The following is a 14208-nucleotide window of genomic DNA, read 5'->3' on the forward strand; positions in this document are numbered from 1 at the left end:
GAATAGAATAGAATAGAATAGAATAGAATAGAATAGAATAGAATAGAATAGAATAGAATAGAATAGAATAGAATAGAATAGAATAGAATAGGTTTTGCAGAAAAGTGAGAGGGCAAGCGGTAAAAAGTGTTTTTACTAAGACGTTTGGATTTGGTAACACAGTGATATATGCTGTGGTTGCTCCTCTGCTACTACTTTTTGGGATAGAATCTCCAAATTTTCACTTTGCAGGACAAGATGCCAACCATGTCTATCATACTAGACATGACCTGTTGTGTATTGACCTCCTCTCATAAAAATGACAAGTCCTGTTTCATAATGAGGTGGATTGCTTCCTATTCTGTCAAATCAGAGAATCAGAATCAGAGAATAGTGTGGGTTGGAAGAGACCCTCGAAGATCCACCTCCTCACCTTGGATTGGGACATCTATCACTAAACTGTATTGCTCAAAGCCCCATCCATATGAATCCTAGCATCTTCCCAGACAATGCCTGATCTTCATGCTTGAATTTATTAGATTCTCATTTAAAGTAGATAACTTTAAAATGACTAGATCATATACACATCTATACTAAGATCTTCTTTTAAATAGATCCTACACTGTTTGATGAACTGTAGATGCACTTGTTACTCATGGTCATACAAAAGTTCACTATAGATTGCTTTCTTTTACTGCAATATCACATTTAATATCATCTTCAACACCAATACTTTTTTTTGCACACATGATCTTCCAACATAATTTCTGACATTTATGACAAATAAGATATTATCAACATTTTCTCTCTTCTTAAAGGAAGACTTCTCACTGAAAACATGGAAAAATAAGAGCTGTCAGTTTAGTTCTTGACTCCAAAAATGAAAAGTTAAACTGCAGTTTTAAGCATTTCTACATTCCTTATTAAGAACACACCTGGAGCTCATCTCTGAGTGTAAACCAATATCCCATCATTCTTGAGCAGTAAGAGACATATCGTAAGCTGGCCAGGATTTGGTATAACTCCACTGAAGCTGTTTTACACTAAATTACAGGAGGAAGTCAAAAACATTGTATTTGAAACAAAACAAAACAAAACAAAAAAAACTGATACATAGCCAAGCTTTAAGAATGGTGCACACAGTAAAGGACAGTGTGCAATGTAATGCTGAGCTCACTTGCAGAAGCAGTTGAAAAGTGAAGGGTATGAAGGGCATGAAGGTTGTACATTGTCTTACAAAGCTGTAATCCATACCCACTTTGAATAGGGACTTCACAGCACAGGACAGCTGCTGGGTTAAAGAGACAAATACTGATCACAGTTCCTACAGTTTACCACTCATATTTGCCCAGGACAAAGCATCTGGATTTCTGTCTCCTTCAACTGAAGCGGAAAGCATTGGGAGGGCTTTTTAGTGCAAAAATGAACTAGGCATTCACTGGCACAAATCTGTGTGTATATACATTTTACTGCAAAAATACATATGCATACAGTGAAGAGAAAGGAAGTGAGCACTACAAGAATAGTCCCTCATTTGCAAAAATTGGAAGTAAATAAAACTACATTATACTAAACTATGTTCGTGCAGCCAGATATCTTCAGCGTTGAAAACTTTATCAAAACCGAAGAATACGACACCGAAAGAAGTGAGCTCATCTTCAGGATGTTGGGAGTCAGTGACTACAGCTGTCAAGTCTCCTGAGCCTGATTTCTGATATCTTATTTTTGTATTTCCCTGTACCAGATTGATCTGCTTTGTAAGGGGGACCATGAAATTCTCTGCATCACTGTGAGATTGTCTGTAGCTGTTAACCTGTCATGTAGGGCCTGTTGAGGGACTTCCTCCTTTCACGAAATTGCTTCACCTTTAAATTGACGTGTAAATTGAAGTCATGAGGAGTAGAGTTTGCTGATTTTCCTCAGTTACTGCAGAACAGAGGGTTTTCATTAGGGCAAAACATGATTCCACCAAAATTTTCTTTTTCAAACACTTTCATCACAGTCTGAATGGATCTTTTAAACTGTTTGTTCCTGTTGCCAGTGCAACAGCATTTGTGGCCTCTTTTATCCAAGAGCAAATCTGGTGAGCAAATTGCAAAACCAATATTTATTTAGTATCTAATCAAGCTTGTTAAATTATCCAGGACCTGCCAAGATCAGCAGTATAATTTGAGCTCCACACTCATCCGCCACCACCATTCACCTGATGTTGGGTAGGAGCTGAACATGTTGATAGAACACCATGGCCATTAGGATTTTGAGGTGATCATTTATCATGGTAAATGAGTAGGAGTTGCATTTTCTATTTTCCATGCACTATTAGGCCTGGGGTGTTTGTGTTTCATGGATCTCACTCTGAGTAAATACATTTGCAAAGTTGATTTCAATTGAGCTGTAACAGTTACAGCCCAGATTTCAGGCCAGCACATGATCAGCCTCAGTAATCCCAATGGGGACATCACAAACTGATTTAAAACTATTATGACTTATTTTCTGAAAATCACATTCTAACACTGTTGTTCATGTTGCATTAAAGCTAAGTGGGAGAATAATTTTCCCTTGATGTTCAATCCATGTTGAGCTGAACCCAAAACTATTTAAGAAAAGTTAAACAAAGAGAAATAATACAAAACAACAGAGGGTAATCTAATTGTCTGAAAGGAGGCAACAGGTTAGTGGGTAAAGCTGATAAATAAGTCAAAACATTCTTAAGTAGCATTACCATACTTCTCAAACAGTCAAGAACTGAAGCTCCATTTGAAGCCTCTGTCCTTAGTTTTGTGTTGGGAAGGGTAGAGATGCTTAGAGGAAATTCCTATAACTCTACTGGAGATACAAATGAACTCATGTTCTCTCAGGGGAATGAGACTGTAGGTTTGATCTAACTTGCCTGGGAAAATTCAAAGAAAATTCACTAAAACAGACTTTGTACAGACATAGATCAAGGCAATCCATGCCCAAAAGATATTTCTGTCTTTGAAGACCAAGATGTAGAAGAAAGCCAAAGTGCCTTACCTTAACATGACACAGCAATGCTGGATCAGAGCTCACATCTCTGCTTGCTGCAGGTGTCGTCATGCCTAGCAGGCAATTACATCAATCCATGGTCTACAGAACCTTGAGTTCCCACATTCCTCAACCTCACATCTCCTCATTATTTTCCCTGCAGAGTTCCCATGGTCTGAAAGGCAGACAGCATAGGCATCTCCCAAAATCTGACTCGGGCTGCTCCCTCCCTGCTGACTCATAAACAGGAATTGCAGTCATTCCTAGGTGACTCCTCAACAGCCCTCTCACACAGGCTTACAATCAGCTGCAGAAGCTTTTATTTTCTTGTGGTCAACCGCTCTCCTCTGAAAAGTCCCTGGAGGAAGCATTATATTTCCTCACACAGGCTTTGAACCTCTGGATTAGCACGAGCACTTCCTGCACAGAAGGAATTTGTTCTGCAGCCTTGGGGAAACCTTGGGTTAAAACGAATGAGTGAAATCTGACAGCAAGAGGTCGTTTCCAGTTTCCCTCGCCCTAGCAGCCTGCAGGATTTGCCTCCTTCCAGGCTTAAGTCCTGATTCAGGATGAGCTAAGTGCTTTCCAAGGTTCCTGCCCTACAGAAGATGCAAGACTGCTTGAATTTCTTCCACTGAGGTCTTTGTCATCCTAAAGAACCTTGCAGTTATCTCACGGAAGAGATCAGCTATTACAAAGGGGTTTCTTTGAGGTGAATTACTGCCTTAAAATGTTCGATTCCTTTGTTTCTGTTTTTCAGTGTATCATTATGCATCAGACATACTTACATCTGGATGGGAAATATCTGTCCACAAACAAGCAGAGACTGAATAATACTGCATTTGTATTTAAGTATTCTTCAGAGTATGTGATAAAAGTATTTTTTGAAAAATAAGGTGAAATTAAGTCTTTCCAACCTATGCACTCTCCCTTGATTTGTTCAGAATTTAGGAGAGTAGATCTGATCATATGTCTTCAGGGCAGTTCTCTGTGGTCCAAACTGGAGGGTCAAGGTAAGGAGCATGACTCTGGTTGCACAACTGAGACCCCAGCAGTTGCTCCTTTCTTTATAACTCCTTTACCTAGAAGGATTTAATTCACCCTGTGGAGATGCAAGTTTCTCCTTTTTGCCATTAGTGTGCATTTCTTCAGGTCAGTAAAATCCAGTTCCATGAGTTTCATTGTCTATTGTTATCATGTGCACATGCTCAGTCATTATCTTATTGTACATAAAGGCACTCTTAGTGTTAGAGCTGAACTTTTAAACCAAGCAGAACCTGATGGACAGGCATCCTCCTTCAAATGGCATAGAGTGATTTCATGGTGAAGTCCATAATTAGTTAACTAATTATTAGGTGCCCTGGTTTCATTTTTGTTTATGTCATCTCTGCCACCTTCTGAATTAAGGAAAATATTTGAGCAAAAGAGAAAGATGTTCCTATAATGACATTAGTCCGATGTAGAAAATGCCCAGCATTTGGTAAAAAGCCAGTTTAAACTGAACAGGCTATTCAAATTCAAATAGTCTCTGAACTGAGCTTTCCAGGAAAATAAACCTGGAAAATGTGAAATTTTTTCTGTTGAAGGATGTGTGGGTTGGTTTCCCTCTCATAACTGATGGAGTCATTTCCTTCCTGATTCATCATGCTGCACCTTTGGGCTACCTCTGTAAGGATGGACATCTTGCTCCAGGATTAAGCAAATCGTTTGGATACCTAACGATCTTTTGATCAGCTGGGGAAAATTCTGTCTATTTTGTGAAGGGGTAAAGAAATATTGACAACGGGGGCAAATAAGCTCTTATTTTGTCCGAGTTCCGAGATACAGACAACCACTTCAATCACAGACCGTCTAAGTGGCCTGGAAATCCTGGACTCTCTGTTTCGGGATGAAGAAAATGATTGAGTTTGTGGCGAATGTAAACCTAGATTTAGAAAAGAATTCGGCCTGATTTATAGCTGGGATCCTACCTTCATTTCAGAGAAAATTCACCGAAGTGGAATTTTTGAGCACTTCTCTCAGACGTTCCCAGCAACTACTTAATGAGAAAGTATCTATTCCATTTTCATTCTGCATTTTGAACAGATCAGGTTAGGAATAGGTTGAAAGTACAGAAACAAGGAAGGGAAAGCAGTAGCAACCACTTTCTATCATATACAATGCTATTCCAGAGCATGACCAGAGAGCGCACAAGAATTGCAGAGGATGATTGCTCTTCTGCTCAGGCTATTAATCCGGATGCCAGGTGAGGTTCAGGTCCATGCTGAATTATTGTAGAACACGTGAAGTCATTAATTCCTTGTGCTACCACTCCTTCTCCACAAGACATCCAAGCAGACCTGCTCGTGTCCTTGCACTTGGGGAGACCACCCCTTGCAGAGCAGCTGAGAGAGAGGCTGAGGGTTTTCAGGAGCAAATTAGGTCACTGGAGAAAGAAAAAGAGCCTAAAAGTGGGATTTTACATTCCATTGGCAACACTTTATAAATTTTTCTCTCTCTACTCTCTTCCTCTCAGTTGCTTGTTCAGGAAATGAGGAACGATGGAATTTGTGGATTAGAATTCATTGAGAAATTTCGGCTAACATATTTTCCTAGAAAGAGCCCTGATTCAGGAAGCTGAAGTCATTTCCTTCAGGTTCTTAATAAGTAAATGCACAGATGCATGCATAAACACATAAATAAATAAATGTGCTTTGAAATTGTTGTATACAGCTTTGAGTTTCTTTGAGAGAAACAATTTATTTTTGCTTTGAAATAGCTCTTGCCTTTGTATTGCTTGTTACTCTATTTTTTTCTTATTTCTATTATTAGGAAGACCTAAAACATGAAAAATATCTCAAAAGACCTATTGTGAATTTTTCACAGATTACTGGTCTGCAAGAATTATCAAGTTTTGATGGTAAAACTTCTGAAATCTGAAGTTCTCACAGGACAAAAGGAGGTTTCACAATCAGTTCTGTTTCAGTATGATTATTATTTTGTTTTTTTGTGTGTCTGGAGGGTGAGGGAGTGGATTTTATGTAAATCTGATTGAAAAATATGTTCGCTGGATCTAGCCACATCCTGTGTTCTTTGTCCCACAGCAAATCCAGAGTGACTCAAATAATCTTCACGTCTTTACAGAATCTGCTGAGATAAACAAGGGGAGAATAATTTGTCATGATATCTCTAGAAGAAAAACAAGTTTAGATGTCACATCATATCCATTTCTGAACACGTAACTGTATTGCTCTGGTTCAATTGTTACCCAGCGTTGGGAAGCTCACCAAATCTTGCCTGCAAAGTTTATAAAAAAAAAGCAGATGCAATATTAGTTTCAAAATGACTGTCTCCATATTGGGAAGATCCAAGTCTCCCAAACTGTAAGAGAACAAGCAAGAGCACTGAGTACACTGAGTGGGCATGGATTAAACAGGAAGGCAGTGCAAGAAGAATTTCCTTTGAGGCCTTTGAGCATTCATTCCCTAATGGTACAGCTGCTGCCCGACTTGTCTGCCATAATTCAGCAACAATTTCTACTGCACATGATCAAGGTGGCAGGGACTTCTGAAGTGGAAGGTCTAGGAGGATGGTCCTCACTTCTTCCTGTCTTCTACTCCAAGGTCCGAGTGCCAAACTCAAATTGCACTCACCTCATTGGCATCAGAAGAACATATTAAGAATGGACACTCTGTCACGTACGAGCATTTCTGGGACAAAACTTCCTTGACAAAAGGCATCAGACAAAGAGATTTAGCAGAGTAAGGAAGAAGTCTTTAAATGTCAATTTTGTTTCTGCAGTTTTCCAACAAACTCATTGTTGAAGGCGGTGGGGTTTGCAAAGGGATATTTGATTTCACTTCTCTATAAATAACTGTTTTCATACAGCATTCATTTGAAGACATCAAGACCCAAATCTGTGAAATACCATGATGGCTTATGGAGAATTGTGATGTCCTTTCTTCTCCAAGGATGACTTTCAATGGGGCATCAGCAGTTTTTATATGGGGGCATAAGTCTAACAGTGGTGAGTTTAGGCTGGTTGGCAAAAAAGGAACTGTTCATGTCACGAGAATGTGTTCTCTCTTATATTACACAAAATTAAAAACCAAAGACAAAGGAAACATTAGGAAAAGTCTGAGGCAAAGGGGATACACCAGCTAAAGTCTGGCCTACATATGTAGTCCGTGGTCAAACGAACATCTATGGGATTTACAAGAAAAAGTTGAACATTCCCAAAGAAACAATTACTACAGAAATTGATTTGTTCGTAACATATTTCCTTTTATCTTTTTTTTTTTTTCCCATAAGAAATATGGGAAAAGAACTAGTGCAGCATGAGACTGAGAATGTAGCCTTTCCTATAGCTAAAGCTGACGTGAAATGAAATGGGAAACAACTGTGGTGCATTTTGGAGACTGTAGAGACTGCTGCTCACAATAGAAAGATGGAAACTTCAGATCCTAGGAGGCACTCCAACGGTTAAGGAAGATGACAGGTCCCTATTCATTTGACCTGAAACTCGTCAGTGTTTTCAAGCCTAAATTTTAAGAAGTCTGTTCTATTAAATCTTTGATCCTTCGGATTTTTCATTCATGTTTTAAAGGGCTGTAAGTATTAATTTATCCACATTTCCCATAGGATGGAAATTTCCAATTTTCAGAATGTTTACATTAGCAGAAGAGCCACTTTCTGTTTTAATATTTGGATTAATAAATTCTGGAAAGGTAACTTCCCACCATTTAACATAATCCCAAACAGCTTTTTATGATTCTAATGCACCAATTTCACCAGAGCCTTTGTTGGGAAAGGTCACACTGCTCTGCGAAGGAATTTACAATTAAAAATAAAGGGGAACAGACACATTATAAAACAGCCAGAAGTGTGATGGTTAGAGAACATGTCTAAAATGACATTGTTTACATTTTCAACCAGAAAACAAAACAAAACAAAACAAAACAAAACAAAAAAACCCAGGAAGATCTTAATTTTTCACAGTTCAGCTACATATACTTGGCCATTGGTCTTCTATCTGTTTCAAACTTTCTTTTTTTTTTTTTTTTTTTTTAAGGAAGGAAGACTTTCACTTCATTCACATTGGAGATATTTTGCAACCTTATACAGGACAGGACAATTCAGCAGAGCACAGCGAAAACAACAGAAGAAACCCCTTCCAGCAAGCTGAATTGTGCACAGGATGATGCTCTTTTCCTACTGAGTCTGTTGGGTAGTTGGCACTATAAAACTGTAGAATACTGCTACTGGGTCATTACTGTTTTCTCACTCCAGCAACAGCCGTATTTTAATGGTAAAGTTTTGGTATGCTTAGAAAAGAATATGGAAAAGTATTCACTTGTTAGCAATTTTCACTGCCAAAAAATATTTTAATTTTTTCAGGTCACTAACCAAGTCTGAGGTTAGACTTCATAGAATTTTATAATAAAACATTTCCCCTACAAAACTGAAGGGGCTTGAACTCAATCAGCAATTACTAATGAAGTTTATTCATGTTATGGTATTTATTTAGCTGCATAAAATATGCTGGAGATTGGAATTTCTCCTGGCAAGTCCTACAAGTGTGTCAAGGAAAAGTCTCTGCTCTGAATAATGCCAGTGGAAAGTCAAAATAGACTGTTTGCATTATTTGCCCTCGAGCAAACATCTCCAATGAATTAGAATTGTTCTGCTGGCACGTGATGGTAAAACCCAGCAGTAAAGGGGAATTCAAGTTGTGTCTGATCAAGATGTTTCCGTGACTCTCATCGGAACAGGGCCTCCTCAGCCTTAAATACTCTTGATTACAAAATTCCCTTTTGTCCTAGGGAAAGGTCATTACCCACGTTCACCAAAAGAGAAACTGAGGTGCAAGTATTAGGCCTATATATTTTCAAGTGACATGAATGTTTCACTCACTTTGATTTTACTGTAAATCAGGAATTTTTGTACCTTTACAAATCCTCCTTATCCATGCGCATCACAGAGCACTATGCATTGGAGCCAGGTATTGAGTCACCAGTGCTGGTAGACCATGAAGAATGAATTGGACAGTGTCAGGAATGACACAGGTAAAGGTGTCCCTGCATTAATGAGATGGAGAGACTCAGTACCAGGTGTGGGTCTCTTCCAGTCTGATTTCTCAAAGACCTTGTATGATATGGGCACAGCATAGGGAGACTAGAAGTCACCTCATCCTCCTCAATAGGAGCGCATGGATCAGTGAGGTAACATGCTCCCAGCCTACAGATAAGATACTTTAGTCTCCCACATCACAGTCCTCCGACTTGGTTGTCCAAGGCCATGGTATGGATCTACAAATTCATATATCATGGCCTTTCCTGTAGGGAAGTGTAAAGCCATGGGCAACGGCGTGAGTCTCAAGCTGTGAGACTTTTCTGTAATTTAGCATTGATTCACACTGGATCTTATCCCTTAGCTGCTATAAAGGCACATGGCTCTAAAGGAATTGTAAATATGTCATTTTACGTGGCACATGACTTGTACGCTGGCTTGGAAAAACAAAGGGAGGAAAATTTTACGCATTTGCAATCCTTTATCCTTCAGTTGTATTTTAAAGCCTAATTTCCACACCTCCACTGAGTCTATCACCAAATCAAGCCCCTTGGATAATTCTGAACATGTCATCTGACTGCCATAATAAAGATACTGACTGCCCCCAGCTTAAGCTTCAGATACACATGGACAATGTGAGATCACTACAAGCTCTTCAGAGTTACAGCACGAACCTGCTCATATCCATGTAACTTCATCTGTAAATTAGCATTGGTTCATCCAGCACAATGGCAGTTGAATAAAAATAGGCCCCTCAAAACTCCCAAAAAATTATTTATGGGGAAAATACGGGCATTTCACCTGAGAAATTTGCTATTCAAAATCAGGCTCAAGTAGAAATCTGTACTCATGGCATGCCCTCTCCTCTACCTCTTCAAGCCTGGACATATTTAAAGATAAAGAGTAAGCTGTAAATGAGTGTGGAGAAGACTAATGCACAACGTCGCCAAGAAAAACAGTGAATGTCTCTGTGGAAACCACATCCTTTGAAATATCTGCACTGAAATCTAATGCCCTCAGATTTCATTATCCTATCTGCTCTGCGTGTGTCACTTCAGCTTATTTCTTCCCATTGAAGAATCCCCAAATGCACTGCCATACTCTGGGGAGAGGGCATTATCTGGTGATAATTAAAAGAGGGGGGAAAATTCCTGTGCAGTGAAGGAATAGTGAGAAAGGCATAGATTTGTGGTTTCGCTTTTTCTGGAAAACTCTTTCTTGATGTCAGTAACAAACCATTACTGAAAATAGCCATCCGACGATAAAAGAAATGGTCTCTCATTCCTGTCACTACTTTCCCCTGCTTTCCCTATGTTAACATTTTCTCTGATCTATGGGTCTCAGTTTATAAGACAGATGTGCCCTTGGCTTATGACTGGAAGACTACCTGTTGCCATCTCCTAAGTCTTCCTTGATTTCACATTGTGAATTTCGTTTGACAGGGGCACAGCAGCTACACTGGTTCCAAAGGAGGTAAATGAAAGAAGGATTCAATGGAGAGCTGTTCGTTAACAGTTTAAGTCATGATTCATCTTCTCCTAAAATAGAAGTGTAAAACAGATCTGTTGAATTGCATCTAAAAGTGGCTACTTCTCCATTTTGATAATATCAGAGCCCAGAGTGCCTGTCTCATCAGTAGATAATTATGTTGTATTTACCCAAAGCTAGGTTAGAGGAAGAGAAGTTTAGATCTGTTTAGTTATTTGTACTGAACTACCCTTCTCCCTTCCAGGAATTTCTCTTGAAGAAAGAAAAATACACCCTCCATGAAAACTACCCATGACAAAGACTTAGAGTGCTGCATCTCACGTTCACAAGACAAGGGCGGAGATGCCCTCTGAATGCTTCAAGATCTGCTTTTTCTAAGTTGGAACATTTACACACCCACAAGTCAGGAACATTTAATAAACACATGCTCTGTTCAAAGCTGGCACAAGTCTTGACAGCTGACTATAATATTTTGTGGATGTGGGTGATGCTTTTCTATGAATGCTGCTCCTTTCAACGCACCCCAATGGACTTAACATACTTTGCAAACTGACATTCAATCTAGGAGAGCGTAATCCTCATTTTCCATGTTTCTAGGAGGTATTTGGATAGGGATGAGTTTATTTCACCTGTGTAGGAGCAGCTCCACCAGTGTGGCACAGCAGGTGTGGGACTGATTTCATGGAGCAAGATAAATACTGTTTTTGCATGTGGATATCTGCAAGAGAGCTGGTGTCTGTGATGATATTACAGCCAGTGGAGGGCTAGTCAACACAGGAACAAAGTCTAGCAAGCATCTCTGCTAAACCCATGTAAGTGCTTGATTCACCTGTCTAAATACAACCACCTAGTGCCATTTGAGAGGGTCCAAGACACCCGCACAGATGTCATATCTGGCAGATTGACAGAGAGTTTAAAGGCTGTGCTCACACTTGTGATGATGAGAGTAGGAGGGACACCCTGTGACATTTACACAATACGAGACACCTCTACGTTCAAACAATGAACATAGCTATACTGCAGATATGTCCTAGATAAATACTGGCTTTGCTAATTGCTCAAGATACTGAGTGTCCATGCAGATATGCATTGTGGACACTGCATCATCATCCTTCTCCAAAGAATGATGTAGGGTGAACCCCAGCACCTCAGTGCCTCTGTTAGCATTTCTCTGTCTTGCAAAGCAGTTGTGGTAGGCTACACTCTGCAGTGTGCCATGGTTTCGAGACATCCCACAGCGACAGTGACTACTGGCTGTTGAGACTCCACTGACTTCTATGAGAGTTTAGATGCTTTGTGCAAGTGCAGGCAGTGTTCTCTCACTGACTATAATGGGAGCTAGAGTAAATTAGCTCAGCTGTAGGCAACTGCATTGTGGATTTGCACTTTCTCATGTGTAGGCATCTCAGTTTAGGAGTCTTAATCTGTGAGCTAAACCCCACTTTGGAATACTCTGTCATGCTGAAAAACAAAGTCCATCGCACCACTTGGAGTAGGGTCTAGTGCCAGTGTGGGCTGTAAAAGGTGGTAGGAATGTTATATTTTATATCTCCATCCTCACAGGAATATTTTCTTGGTTCATGTGAGAGATGGCTGACTGCAGGATGAGTAATAGGTGGTTTCACCATTTTCTTTTTTCTTTCTTTCCACAATTTTCAGAGGGGCTTCAGCACAATCCACGGTGCTCTGGAAGATCTGCTTTGTTCAAAATATTGCTAATTCATGCAAAATGCGAAGAATATTAATTTGTGGAGCAGCCTGTAAGCTGACAGCCACAGCCACTCCAAACTGCCTGAAGGTCTGGGCAGATCTCTGTTTCTCTCCACCTCCCACTCCTTATGCTTAACCAATAATTAACCATGGAACCACAACCAATAGAGCTAGAAGAAGGTGGAAGGAGAGGGATAAAGGTACAGACGTTGGTAGAAAAGCATTTCTGTGAGAGAAAACCTGTAGAGCACTGCAGATTACTACTACTACTGATGGGCTCAGCTATCATCTGCCTCTCTTCTATGCAGACTCTATTCATTGTCTGTTTGCTTATTCCAAGACTCTTTAGGTTTTGTGTGGAAAGGAAAACTTCCGACATCACATCGAAATCTTTGCTTATCCCTACATCTTCCCTACAGCAATTAAAGCAGAACTGAAGCAGCAGCAACAACAACAAAAAAGAGGGGTTTGTCTTTAAATTTACGTGGCACAAAGCACCAGCAGCTCAAGAAATGAGAGAGCGTTTAGCTCTGCCCTGGGACTCATGAAAACAAGCCCGGGACCAGTCAGTCACTGGGCTATTGCTGGGAAATAAAAAGGGACCTTTTCTATCTGTGCATTCAGCAATCTCTGTTTGCACTGGGAACCTCCTGGCTTTCCCACTTCACCTAAAGCCTCCAGGTGTATTTTATAAGCCTCATAATAGGTTTGGAGCCTCAGTTCAGGAGTTTAATTTTCACGTACGATGCCATCTGCTGTCTGGACAGCCCTAAGGGGAATCCTTATTAAAATAACTCTGAGGCAGTAAAGCCATGTGTGTAGCTTTACAGCTCATGGAAGGAATTATAGTCATTCAGCCAATAAGAAGAATTGCTCTGTGATGGCACGATAATTTTTCTCTGTGTGTAGGGCCTTTAGTTCAATAAGAAGCTGCTCTCCAAATTGTGCTGTGAAAAGTTGAATTAAAGCCTCAGCAGGTGAAAATTAGTGTAACGTGGAGTATTTAATTGCAGCTATGGTATTTTACACAGCTTACAAAACAGCTTGTGTTTACTAATGGAGGAACTTGGAGAATATGATTTCCCCTGTGTCACCCACTCCTTGGTTGTCAGTCTCTGCTCTGAAGTGGGAAATCTTCTAGATTCTTCCAGAAGACTTTAAAGGCTTTCACACCAAACTCTTTCTTTAGCATGGAGGAAATTTAAGCTTCCTGAAGCCTCAGCTGAAATGGTGAAACATTATTCGGAGTGGCATGAGTTTCATTTAACTTTAGAGAGTCTACAATGCAGACGAAGTCGTCTGAGCCAATCATCTGAAGCTCCCTTTATAGTTCAGGGAGACATATTTAACTTAGCTGGTACAGTTAGAAGCACTGTTCCTGAAGCTAATGTCTGAAGTCAAACTAATTTTATCTTAAAGTGCCTACTTCTGTCTATTTTCTACAAGGAGTTATATGGAAGATCATCTCAGTTCTTGGTGATTACACTGTAGACGTCTGCATTTTTTAGAGGAGGGTTGTTGTGGTTTTTTTTCCCCATAGCCATACATTTGTCCTGAATCATTCCCATATGTATTCCGGATTATTTTGGCTTTGACCATAGGGAATGCCATCCAGGAAGTCATTAGGTCACTGGGATGAGAAAATCAGATCAACTCAGCCATGAAATATCAACAAGGAGAAATAGTTGTAGCATAACTATAGCCATGATAACATGAAGTTATTTAAGGGTCACGGGATACATGCAGATGTAATTTATCTTACTGAGCCAATCAAGTCCTTGTATTAAAACCTTTCTTGTGATGAAGGATGAAGCCTACATATTGTCTTCACTTCTAACTGATGACCAGGGCAGTGCATCTGGGATGCTGTTGCTGGCTACCTTGTTAGCCATGTTACCATTTCCTTATCCAAAATAATGAAATTATTCTTTTCTACCCTCGTCGTGAAATTTACTTTATTCTGCTCTAGTGAAATGA

The 14208-nt window shown here is 39.8% G+C and overlaps 1 protein-coding gene across 1 annotated transcript in view; it reads right to left on the reverse strand.

Moving 5' to 3' along the window:
• The window catches only part of SNAP47 (synaptosome associated protein 47), a 118718-nt gene continuing 105174 nt past the window's right edge, over positions 665-14208 (reverse strand). Inside the window, exon 7 of the mRNA XM_021388721.1 lies at positions 665-6114. Coding sequence (XP_021244396.1) covers positions 6084-6114 — 31 coding nt within the window. The 3' untranslated portion in view covers positions 665-6083. The remainder of the gene's footprint in view (positions 6115-14208) is intronic.

Source organism: Numida meleagris, chromosome 2, assembly GCF_002078875.1.
Source record: "Numida meleagris isolate 19003 breed g44 Domestic line chromosome 2, NumMel1.0, whole genome shotgun sequence".
NCBI classification, from domain to species: domain Eukaryota; kingdom Metazoa; phylum Chordata; class Aves; order Galliformes; family Numididae; genus Numida; species Numida meleagris.